Source organism: Amphiura filiformis, chromosome 1 (genome assembly GCF_039555335.1).
Source record: "Amphiura filiformis chromosome 1, Afil_fr2py, whole genome shotgun sequence".
In the NCBI taxonomy this organism is placed as follows: Eukaryota; Metazoa; Echinodermata; class Ophiuroidea; order Amphilepidida; family Amphiuridae; genus Amphiura; species Amphiura filiformis.
The window spans coordinates 27,272,066-27,285,583 of record NC_092628.1 but is presented as its reverse complement, the minus strand read 5'-3'; the positions used below and the strand labels follow the sequence as shown (position 1 = coordinate 27,285,583).

Genomic DNA, 13,518 nt, shown 5'->3' with positions numbered 1-13,518 from the left:
CGCATTTTTATAATTATTGAGAAAATAGGTCCGCGAATTAAAAATGGCAGAATCGGGTTTGCAGTCTTGAGAGCATGTCAAAAACAGTGAGGGCGCTGTTCGCGGCCTCCTAGCGGGAAAACGAGATGGAAGAACCCCCGTACATTGAAACATATGTTAAACTTTCATCGATTTGCAATCGACTGGTCATCATAAAATATTTTAAAACGAGCCCAAAAGGCCTCAAAATGAGCAAAGAAAACCGGTGTTTTTACACGTGTTTCAATGGGAAGATTATTTAGTGGTGTGCGCCCTGGAATGCTGCATTGGCTGCATTGCAACGTCAGCAGCTCACTTTTTACCATTCTTTATCTCGGTTTTTACTCTGCCAGCGACAGCTTGCAGCTCATTCCTTTGCCTACATGCTTTATGGCTACATTTTCAGCCGACTAATGATGGTTACTTTGCTAACATATCTGAGCATGTGAGTATAAAGTTGTCCGTAGCACTAGTTATTGTTGAATCATATAAATGAGTGAGTACAGGGCAATGCCAGCTGGCCGGGTCAATGGGTTATAACAATGCTGGACCTTACCCTTAGCTAGATTAATAATACACATATTGGAATTTTCCATGCCTGTGCCCTCTGAGCATACTCGAATTCAGCTGACGTTGGTACAGTGTCGGTTCAGACACTACATGTCATTGCTTACTGGCCCCGAAGGAGCACATAATTAAAATTTTGGTAGGGGTATGCGGCGCGGAGTGCCAAACTTTGGGAACGGTAAGAACTGATTTTTGGAAAAATAGGGGTTGATGAACTGAAATTTTAACATTTTTGGTGGGTCTTGTGAACTAAAATTGGGCCAAATTATACTTATAGGGCCATGCGTTTTGAATTGGGCCAGTAAATAGGTGGAGATGTTACATGCGCGCGACATTTTAGGGTTCATCTTTTAATTTTCTCAGTTAATATGCAGCCTATGTAGTTAAATTTGGTGTCAAATTAAAGCTTGTGATGAGACCAATACAGTAAACCTTAAAAAAGTTGTAAAAAGTTAACAACATTTGAATAATTTGCATCTAATTAGCATAATGTGCGGTGTGGAGGAGGATCAGGAGGAGGAGGATCAGGAGGAGCAAATTTAATAAAAGTGACCCCCGGGGGTCATATGATGCAAGAGGTCCATTTCTTTTTTCACATGTTTGCAACTCACTTTAAACTGCATACTATAACACCATACAATCATATTCCGTAACATGGGGTGGCTTTGGACAATTTTGATGTATTGTTGTAAATATTTTTATAATGATCAGTAGAATTCTGAGTTTCATGTTGGGTTTGGCAAGTACCAATAGAGGACAGTTCATGCCCATAAAGGTCAACTCGAGTTTATTTTATTTTACGATAATTTTTTTGGGGCAAAGTTTGTCCAAAGTCACCCCTGGGTTTGGGGTGACTTTAGACACCATGTAATCAAGTGCATGTCCAAAGTCACCCCGACCTGAAGAGTAGAGCAATGGAGAGGGTGGAAGTAGTTGTGAGGTGGGTAGGAGCACAGAGGACACTGTTGTGGTAGGGCATGGTCACTGTGCCTGTGGTGTATTTTTAACAAAGTGTCAAATTTTTTTGTATTCATTTGTTATGTCCAAAGTCACCCCGGAAAGGAAGCCAAACCCTGGGGTGACATTGGACACAGCCTGCTTTTAAATTCTTAAGAGTGGCTAGATATCATGACTATCCAGGTAGGTTCTTGATTCATCTGTGTTTACTATCCAACCAACAGGCTTGAGTTTCCACTCTTATGTTCCGGTGGAGTACCGAAAGTTTGACCACCACAAAAATCCTGTATTTTATGGACCCTGCTAAAAAGTTCTGAAAAACATATAAGATAACACATTATACTGGAAAACTTTAGTCATTTGTAATGTCCATACATTACCACATAAGAACATACAAAAATATTCTTAGAAATATTAAAAGGTAAAACAGCCTACATGAAATAATAGTTTTTCCCATGTGTGTCCAAAGTCACCCCAGTGTCCAAAGTCACCCCATTTTACGGTTCTAGGTAATTTAATTTGCTTTGAGAAGCAATTTTGCATATTTTATTTTCCGTTCGGGTTATACATTGAAGTCAATGGGAAAATATGCCTTGAAAGAGGCTGGCGCAAAATCATTTTAATATTATTGAACCCTATGATGTTATATATGTATTTAAAGCTCTGACTGAGAGGAATTCAAATATGGAACTAATAAATGTGTGGGGTGAAGCTAACTCTTTTTTTTAATTTGTCAAATTTTACATTTTTTCCCTAAAATATTTGGTATTTTCAGTTTCATAACTCCTTAGTGTTACACCCTGTGTCAATTTAAAGTGCATTTTTGGATTCCTTGGTTCATTTGCAGCCAGAAAATGTATACTTTTATATATGTTGGGTATAATATGTGAAAGATGTTCATATCTAAATGAAAAAACATGCAATTTTCATCTCGCGAAAACATGTAATGCATTACCGGCCCAACTCAAAACGCATGGCCATAGGCTTTGGAGCTAAAAAATTCCAAAATTTTCCAAATTTTGGCCAAAGAGCTACAATTGTCAGAGTTTGAGGCTCAAAGAACTGGAGCATGATCCAAATGTGCGTCTTAAGGAACTGCTGGGGAGCCTGAAAAAAGGACCCTTGACCGCCGCACATACCCATACCCCATGTATAAGTACTCCCTCCGGGACAGGACTGGCTCGATATTCCGATAAAGCTGTAAAAAAATTGTATTTTGCAATATTAAAGATCCGAGGAGAAAGCTTAATAACTTTCTAAAGCTACAGTGTCTACAATCTGTCCACTTAGAAGTACAAACCAAATCTGTGGCATCTGGGGTCGATGCTTTGCGTCACACTGCGCCCGACGAGACAGCGTAAAGCGTGGTGCACAAATCACAGCGCAGCAGTTGGCGCGCCAAAGAAGCATTGCACTGAAATAATTATTCTCATACCTCCCGTTTTCGAGGTCTACATGTATTTACTTTGTACTTCTATGTGGACAGACTATATTCAACTGCTTTTGGTATGCATTGATTCCATAAGGCCAAGTAACAAAAATAACATGTATATCGTCCGCGCCCTCACTGATTTTTGGAGATTTTAAAATATTTTTGTTATTTTTCCTATTTGCTCCCTTACTTTATTTCTAAAAGTGCTGTGATGAAAAGACATGTTCAGAAGTTCTTGGTTATCATTTATAAACACATTGCAAACACTTTCTTCAAGCTAGTGGTAGGTCTTTGGGGAAATAACAAAAATATCTGGGGGCCTCCCGATTTGATGATGGGTTGACAAACACTTTGCAATTGCAATTTTACACAGAAATGAATGGTAAAAAAATAACACAATAACAAATAATAAGGACCTCCCTCACCGATTTTTGAAAAAGTCCGGACGATATACATGTTATTTTTTTTACTTGGCCTAATCATCAAGATTAATATTTCATGATTGATTGAAAAAATTTCATTTTTCCATGTTGTTCGGATGATTTTCTAAAGCACAGCGAGCTTGAATTTTGCCTAAAGTCACCATCTTGTCTTCAATTCCACGTTGTTGGGAATGTTTTTCTTGTTATTTTGCGATAATGACAGACTGAAAATGTGCCAAATAGTATGGATTGCAGTTAAGAAGGTATTGAAAGATATAGAACATGTTGATTAAAAAGTGAAGTTGTGTGGGCTCCAAAATCCCCACATTTTCTGTGTACATGTATCTATGTTCTTAGACCTGATATCGATGTGCCAATACGAGGGCTGGTCAATAATTTCCAGCGAGCGATTTTCCACTCGCCATAGACACTAACTATCACTCGCTGCGAATCTCCCCAAATTAGCAATTGAATCAGCCAATTCAGCATTTAATCGTTTCTGTGCCCTCTCCAAGCAGAGAAAGTCACAAATTTTAGCGGCCTTCTGCCGCATTTTCAACATAAGTCGTTTCTAAAACAAAGCTCTACTTGATTATACCTAAACAAACGGTATTTGTGAAAATGCAACCACTCGCCAAGCATCATGCTAGGGAGTGATTAACCACTAGCCTTTAAAATCTAGACAGCAAGGCCTGCCACGTGGGCCCTTTTCACACCATTTTTGGTTGTCGTTGAGGCTTAATTTTTGGTAGAGTTCAAAGACGGTCCCTTTCCTCATCTGTTGATGAATACATTTCTTCTTTCACAATTATCAATTGAATATACTCAGATTACCTCATACCAAAAATAAGGCTTGTATTACTGCTTTGGTTTTTTATTACACATTCCTCAACTACAATTCAAATTTCCCACCAATGTTGACAATTGTCAGTGTATAGCAATGACTTTATGCAAATGAGATTACGTAATTAAAGTTAGGCCTACCTCTGATAATATATAATTGTTGTGTTTTTTTTTTTTCATTAAAAGGTACAAACTTTATTGATCGTAAGTAACAGTCATCTAAGTCACACATGAGCGGAGATAAATAATGGTTGTGGGATACTATTGACCAACCCTCGACCCTCGTATATTGGAGAATATCAGTCTGAGCAACCTCGGATTAGGTATATCCTGGGGCAGCTCTGCATACTCTGTATAGAGCTATGCACTATGCAGTAAACAGCTGACTTGATGCACAGATATTGTGTGTTCCAATATCTGTGCTTGATGTGAATTGAGAGTAGATCTCGGTTTACATTTCAGAACATGACTTGCTACACCAGTTCATGGGTCCAGAACTTGTTATTCAACTGGTTCAAAGAATTTGCCCTGAATCTGAATATTCACACATCATAATGTTTAAGTACCTGAATTTGCCATGATTAGGGCTCAAATTTAATACCTGGCAAAAATCAGTTGTAAACACCTGGGACAAGCTGTAACCTCATTGACATCTCTGTCCAGTTGTAAAAAGAACCCCCAAATTATTCCTGACTATTATACCCCTATACAGAGCTGCTAGAGCCTTTCTTCATCACATTTTTGTAATCAAATGTGTGCAACTTTGCCACTGCCTTTTGCCCCACTCTTTATTTCCCCTTCAAGACCCATCTAAAAAAACCCTGGCTACTCCACTGGTCCTAGATAGTACACAGTGAGTTAGTACTTGACCAGCAATCATGAGTTCTTGGTTTCAATTCCCATGTACCAGCTCTGATCTTATTCTCTCTTTCTCTTTGAGAGTCAAAATTGTTGAGATTCTTAAGTGCATACGTGTATGGATTTCTTGCTTGTTACACTTAAATAACCACTGAAATAATTGCAAACTTTTAAACTCTGTTCAATACATTGGACATGTAATTTAACTTTGATAATTTTTTTTTCAGGTAGTAAAACTTCATTGTCGCTGTGTGTGTACAGGATTAAAGGCAATGCACTTTTCCACATTCTGAAGTTGTGACAGCTCATTGCAAGCATGGGTAGATATTTTCATTCCAACTCTGTGGCATATGCCTCTTTGGCATGTGGTTTCACGATGATGAACTCCATATTCAGTTTTTATTATGTGAAGATATTTCTAGACCATTACCATGTTTCTCAAGCATGGTTTGACGTTACACAGGTAATATACCTATTTTGGAATGCCATAAATGATCCTCTTTTTGCATACTGGCAGGACAACTCAAAATTAGAAATATTCGATCGCGTAGATTGAATGTCTTGTATGGAGCACCTTTATTCGCATTAAGCTTCCTCCTAGCCTGGTTTCCATGGGGTGACTCGCAAGTCATCCATGGCTAGCTGGTGTGCACTTACTGGTAGCACTGTCCTGCTACGATGCTATGTTCACCTTCATCGGATTGGCAAGCTGTGCCCTTTTTGCAGAAATTTCGGATAAGCATGAAGATCGTCTTCGGTTGACAAGGTACACACAAGTTGCGTCAATTTTTGGTTCCAGCAGCGTCTTTTTCTCCCAGGTACTATGTGATGGATTAAATAATATGGCATCCTTCCAAATGTTTGTTGTAGTCATCGCTATAATCAGCTGTTGGGCAATGTACTATACAGGGACACATGTCCGTACCATGTACGACAACGATGTTCTTGATGCAGTGGACATTGAATCACCAAGCATTCCTTTCAAAGGAAACGATTCATCTGGAAAAAAGAAGCTGGATTCATCTGAGGACAAGGAGGATTCATCTGCATTGTCATCTTTTACTCAATTCAAGCAGATAGCTCAACAGAAAAATTTCATCATATTTGTAACCATCAATTTTATGCAGATTTTTCAAAGTATATACATGAGTAACTTTCAGTCCATTTTTGGTGATGAGTTATTACCACAGCATGTTATGTCACCGTTTTACAGGAAGTTTCTCTATGGATCAGCTTTCATTATTCCACAGGTGAGTTAGTATACAGGTCAGTTTACTTGTTGCTAGACAGGGAAAAACCCAGAGAAAATATCTTACACTTCCCATAATGCATTTCTCACATTTCAGGAAAAACCCAGAGAAAATATCTTACACTTCCCATAATGCATTTCTCCCATTTCAATTTATCTATTCGCCAAAGAAGTGACATCATAATCAGATTAACTACCATAGCAATAGATGAATACAATTTTTGAATAGATCGCCAGGCTCTGCACTACAAGCAGATTGCACTAATCTCCTATTTTATGTCAGCAAACATAGATTGAATACAATACCGCTCTTTTCAAAGATACTTATCTTACAGGTGTGAGTGATCAGCCTTTCTTTGACATCTATGGTTCAATGCATCGGTACCGCTTGAACGTTGTAGTGCAGGGTGATATAGTTATAATTGCTATATGTTTTATGCCTCAATACCAAGTACATGTACATCTGTCTATTGCTATGGTAGTTAATCCGATTAACTACGTCACTTCGACGGCGAATACTGATTTGCTGTCTATTGTCTATTTGGGTTGATAGTGAGGAAATATACTTCAATGAACAGGACATCCAGATCTTGCAAAATATGTTTATTTCTTGACTATTGACCCATTTTGAGCCAGTCTACTCGCAAAATGAAAACAAAGGGAATAGGTACAAAATAATGGGAATGGCATTTGAAAAGTGAGGTGATGTATCATATTGCAAAGGTTCCTGGGAAGGGTAAGGTATCTTCTCTGGGAAAACCTAATACATACATGTATGCCTTTCACCTTTGAATTCAAAGTCTCCTATGTGGAAAGTGGGCTCAAGTTTCACAACCTCCTACATGTATGTGCACAATTAATGAGGGGCCTGTAGGAGGTTTTTATCAAATGCACATAGCACTTTGTTTCTGTCCAGTGACAACTATTTTACAATAACAAGTGTTTATGGCCAGCTCAGCCCTCATAGGCTCTCAGTATCTCTTGCGTGTGGCCAAATTAAAGATACCAAGTTTTTAGGGGCTGAGTTGTATAGAAATTGTTCAAGCTAAATGCCATCAGTTGTGATTGGTTTGTGATATCTGTGAGAATTTCTCTGTATACAATAATTTGTTCAAAACTCTGGCAGTTTAATGCAAAATAAAATGTAATGAAATGTTATGCTCATTAGGTTTTTGCAGCTGTTGGCAACGTGACTGTAGATGAATGTTCCCATAGTACATGCATACATACATGCTTTGTACATGTATAATAATATGTAGATGCAGGTGATTGAGAGTTAAAAACAGTAGAGACTTACTTTGGTGACTGTTATTTAAAACAAATTTGGCCCCTAGTAAAAATAATGACTCTTGTTGATTGCATGTAAAACTGTCAAAGTAAACAGAAGAAAGTAAAGACACAAATGAACGACTTCTTATGGCTGATGTAATCATGTTTTTTTTAGAATTCAATGCGTGCAGGATATGTGGCAAATTATGAATTCTCAACAAATATCATTTTGGACAATTCAGATGAACCTGATACAAACGTTAAATATGTGACATCATTGACATGATCTGATAAAATTAACATATATAATAGGCAAAAGTGAGGAGTAAAAAACATAAGATGGATATCGAGGGTTGAGAATCAGAAACCCTTAATACGCACAAAGGAATCCTACGTTTCTGGCTTGATTTATAAAAAAATGTTCATAAATTTGCAACCAGGTATGGGTATGGCAGAAACATAAATATATGAACATCAATAAGCTCAGTTAGTGATGGTCATAACTCAAATGACTGACTTTGGTCTTAGTGGGTCAGATTGTGTCACATAATATCAATTTATCTGCTGAAAAACAAAGCAAAGTGGCATCAAGTTAGCCAATTAAAATGTTTGCATTCAGTTTGAAAATGATATTTCTGTAAAAGCATCATTGCACCAAGTTGGACACACTTTTATGAAAGTCTTAAACACTTTTAAAGTAGTGGAACATCAGCACATACATTACATCATAGGCATGGTTGGTCCATATTTGGGAAACATCAGGGGGGTCCTGGATGCTTAATGATTTGAAAACATCTCTAGTAATTATTATAATTGATTTCAATTAATACAATATATTTTTTTAATTTTAATTATAATTAACACTGTTATTTCTCATCTGTTTTTGTGTTGTGCAGATCCTGGTGTTGTGTCTTAGCCCAGTAGTTGGTCGTAAGGGATACTATCGTGTTATTCTCTGGTCGTTTTACTTCAAAGTGTTCTGTGCTGTAGTAGTGTTTATGGCAGGAAGGCATCAGTACATGCTGTTATCATTATTTATGCTGATTGAAGCGTAAGTCTAAGCCCTCACAATTCTAATCCAGCTACGAAAAGAGTGCATTTTGGGCAATATACGTGGGTGATAAGCCAATGTTTTCATGGTGGTGAAATTTGCACTGTGTAAAAATGCTTTGTTTTACTTGTGTTTGCATATTGTTGGGTGCTGCGGTCTTGCATATAAGCCTAGGGCTAGCATTAGACATTAATATCGGTTGAGGTTGAATAACTGTCAATGTTATTATAATATAAACAAAACAACATTTTTGTGTGACAAAACCAAGCAAATTTTTACTCACTACAATATTTCGTCGTTCACATCGGAGAACTTCATCAGGTACGTATGACTGATATGGATGGTCATCTGATCCACTTTCCCGGGAGATGGGTTTCCGGTGATGCTTAGACTCATTTGCAGTCTTTAAAAGCGGATCATATTTGTGGCTAAGAAGAAGGGGGAGCAAGACCTTAAACAGAGAGGAGGGCACATATTTCCTTAGCCACGTATATGATCCACTTTTAAAGACGGCAAATGAGTCTAAGCATCACCGGAAAACCCATCTCCCGGTAAAGTGGATCAGATTACCATATCAGTCATACGTACCTGATGAAGTCCTCCGATGTGAAGGACGAAATATTGTAGTGAGTAAAAATGTGCTTGGTTTTGTCACACAAAAATGTCGTTTTGTTTAATTAATCAACAAACCTGATGAACTTATTATAATATTTTAGAAAAGTAAAACTCTATTTTGTACATAGTTTAATTTGAAAGTAATTGAGTGTAAAATAACAGACATGATTCCTTTTACATGATAAGCATACTACACACTTAGTACAGGGCATGCTGCTAATAGGCTGCTCATGCCATCTGTTGATATATAGTCGACTCATAATTGGGTCACATATGGCCAGCCTCCAATGATACAATTGCCCGTATCACTTATAGCCACATTTATGTTTTATGCCCCAATATACCAAGTACAGATCAATCATGTTTCGTAAAGAATGGTAAATGGATGGCTATATGTAGGCTTAATTATATTACATGCAGGCTTGAGTTACCACAGAAATTGAAATGTTATCCATGCACAGATATTATTTCACTTGATATTTCATATTATTGCATATTTCCACAGTAAAACAATTGTTAAAAGCAATAATGCATTTACAAATTGCAGGAAAATCATATTACATTGTGGATTTTAAATTCTTTGCAAGCTTTGAGGCATACTATTATTTTGGGCCCAATTAATGTCTTACATTATGTGTATTAGACTGTCACAGAATGAATGTGATATAAATGTATAGACAGTAGGCCTACATGTTCATATTGATTCACACATTTATAATTTTATTGACCTATTGACCTTTGTCTTTTCCATTCAGGAGTTTACCCAATACCATTTTTGCCTTCTTCAACTTGCCTGTCTCAGACATTATTGATGCTGATCAAGAAAGACATAAAAGGAGGTGAGATGATAAATATTTAGGGTTTAATGGGCTATTCCAGTTGAAATCCTTTGGAAAACATTACCTTAAAGGGGGGTAACCCTATTGGTTTTGGATATGGATTGTCTTTAAAATTACATAGTAGTATCAAATATCGCCCCCTTTATGCTGCTTTGTTAAAAAACGAGAGCATTTTTTTAATTATATACTGTCGCAAGTCTCCTCAGCACTTAATGTAGTTCGCTTCTTTCACAGAATGTGAATGACACGAAACCAAAGTAGCTGTTTAGGAGACTGATGATTTGTTCATAATTCCCTGCCCAGAAATCCGAAGTAAATTTCAGGATAGCAATGAGAAAAATAGTATCTATTATGTGATACCAAAACCTCATCAACAATGAAAAATATCGGGGGGATGATGCTGTCGATCGGGTCACGGACCTTTAATCACAGGGATCAGAGATTTTAAATGGAGTCGCCTATTCAGGTAACCCCATTTGAAATCCACACTCCCTGTATGGGAGATTAAGGTCATGTCTTCCATAGGGGGTGTATATGGATTTCAACTGGAAAGCCCAATGCACAAAGGCCCCATCTGCAATGGCTACCCTGTAATAGCAATTTTATATCAGATATTTTGGATGCAAAGTAATGCTGACTTAGAATGTATATATTTATATGCTCAGGGTATTCATTTTAGAAAATCTGGTAAGCTACTGTTCTCTATATTAGAAATCAAGTAGACAAAACATGGTATATGGGCCCATGGATCTATAATGGATGAATATGGGCCAGACCAAAATTTGGACGCCCCAAGCTCACTATGAATTGATGATATGGAAGCCCTATTGGTGAGATGTGAAGCACATATTGCGAGGTTTGACATTTACAGAAGCTGAGATGCATTAATGGTGCCCATACTAGGGATTTACAATTTAATACAATATATTATATTGGCAGATATGATTTGAATATAACCAAGCATTTCAATATTAACCAATGAGAACTTAGAGATTATCTTCATTTGGGGATCCATGGCTCCATGCCATCCCCCCACCTATACATGCCAAAGAATTTGGAAGAGATTTGGGATCAAGGGGAGATCCAAAAAGAAAGCAAATCAAGAATAAAACTCCTGACTTACACTAACCTAGCTACTCTTATTTATGTTGTTTTTCCTTGTACAGATTACCTTTGTCTTCCAGTGTCTTTGCCTACAATGCACTCTTCACAAAACCAGCACAGTCGCTGGCTCCCATGATGATTGTTGCTATACTAGACAGAAATCATTACCAAGAGAAGGTATCTGGGGATATGACGACAATACAACACCAGGAACTGTCATCAGCCATGTTTACAGTGGCATGTGCAATACCTTTTGTGATAGGGTTGCTGCAAATTCTTGTGTGGCGACCATATTCAATAAGAGATAGCCATATTACTATTGCCAAGCATGTAGAGTCATAATTCAAGTATGTTCAGGGTGCAAAATAACTCCAAGGATATTTCGAACCGATTCCTTGTGTGTGCTCTTGGTCATTGATAAAATAACATTGCCTACTGACTATAGTACTATCTCATAAAGTTTCGGTATTCAAATAGTCTCTGTGCATGGTTTTACACTTTTACATTCTTTGATGACAATAATTCTTTGATGACATCATTTTTTTAACGATTTTGATCAACTTAGCATATCAACTGATACACTAAGCTAAGTGTATCTGAGAAAAACTGAGTTTATCTGAGAAAAACTGAGATTATCTGAGAAAACTGAGTTTATCCCAGAAAAACTTGAGTTTATCAGATTTTGATACATCAACTGAAAAACTGCTGAAAAACTTGTATAGTATATTGATGCCAGACTCAGAAAAATGAAATTTATCAGATCAGTTGATACAACTTTTGTTTATCCAAGATTAACAGTTTTTCTGAGATAAATTAAGTTTTTCTCAGATAAGTGTTTTACCACAGGACTTTCTTGACAGAGAAATAAAATTAAACTATGTGGGAAATTAAATATGAGAAAGGTTTTTAACACAAGTCTCCACAGGCCCGACGGAACCGCTTCGGCCAGTACGGCCATGGCCGTACCACTTTTCACCCTAAAAAACAGTCCATATTTCACCTCATGAAAATGTTCTTACCATTGTACTCATAAATAACTTAATAACTTCAGTGATTTTACATTTTATTTTATTTTTTTGAGGTGTGACTTACGAATTTAGTATCATGTGAACTGCAATTGAGTCTTATCATGAATTGGGAATATGTTTTATGGTTGATCATTTTATTTTGAATGTCCTAGTTTGAAGTTTAGTCCTATTTACTTATCGTTGAAATTGTACTTTTCATTTTCAAAAGTGCTTGGGCTTTCAGCCAGTGAATAAATTTCACTGACCAGCCAGGATTTAAACCTGGGACCTCGGATCACCGGACTGATGCTCTACCAACTGAGTTAATGAGTCAGATGGAGAAGAGCAGTGATGTTATAGGCCTTCAGTTCATCTTCTCATCCAAGAAGCTTTAAGAAAGAGGTTTGGAAATCATTTCGAAATTATATTCAAGACAGAGCTCAGTTGGTATAGCATCGGTCCGGTGATCCGAAGGTCCTAGGTTCAAATCTTGGATGGTCAGGGAAATTTTTTCACTGGCTGTCATTTATGTATGTGGAGACTTGTGTTAAAAACCTTTCTCAAATTGTAATCTTGTAGCTTGTACCAATTGCATTTGGTGAATGTGATCAATTTAATATATAAAATTATATAAGTTAATTTCACATTTTCTGTTTATCCTAATAGAATTACAACTAAGTCAAAATAGGCTGATGTTTGTATGTTTTTTTATAGATAGTTACAGAAAGTGCCATTTTGACAAATATACTTAGGAGGTTGTAGTTTACTGTTTCATTTTTATATATTTATTTTTTTATATGTGGATAAATAGGCAAAATTGTGTGAAATGTTACTCACACATTGTCAGGTGTCTAAACATGAAATTTAGTAAGGCCTAAAAAAATTGTTTGATTGGCGTAACCCGACCGACCCTAAAAATAGGCCCGACCCTAGATTTTTTTTTCTTATTTTTAACAAAAAATGAATAAAAACATCAAAAAAGATTAAAATTTAAGAAAAAAAGAAAATGTTACGCAAATCAAACAATTTTTTTAAGGCATGATACTGAAATAAATTATCAAGAAGCAACAGGGAGATATTGTAGAATTGAGTGTGATTTAATTGAAGAGAGTCATAGTGTATGGGATCTTTTGCAGTGGTGCCGCTACATATTTATCTTGCCCCTCCCCCACTTTTTAGGCAAAACCCCCCAAATTACGTAAATTTCCACTTTTGCGTCAATTTTGCCTCCCTGAAATTCACTTTGCTCCCCCAGTGCCCTATTAAATATCACATATGAGTGTTCAG

The 13,518-nt window shown here is 36.9% G+C and overlaps 1 protein-coding gene across 1 annotated transcript; it reads left to right on the top strand.

Annotated features, from left to right (window-relative positions):
- The first annotated feature begins 299 nt into the window (after nt 1-299).
- LOC140137015 (transmembrane protein 180-like) lies at nt 300-13,299 on the top strand. Its single transcript, XM_072158710.1, is given in 7 exon segments — nt 300-463; nt 5,325-5,621; nt 5,624-5,713; nt 5,716-6,347; nt 8,512-8,666; nt 10,037-10,120; nt 11,287-13,299. Coding segments are annotated over 6 exon segments (1,449 nt in total). The 5' UTR covers nt 300-463; nt 5,325-5,413; the 3' UTR covers nt 11,567-13,299.
- Nucleotides 13,300-13,518: the final 219 nt, after the last annotated feature.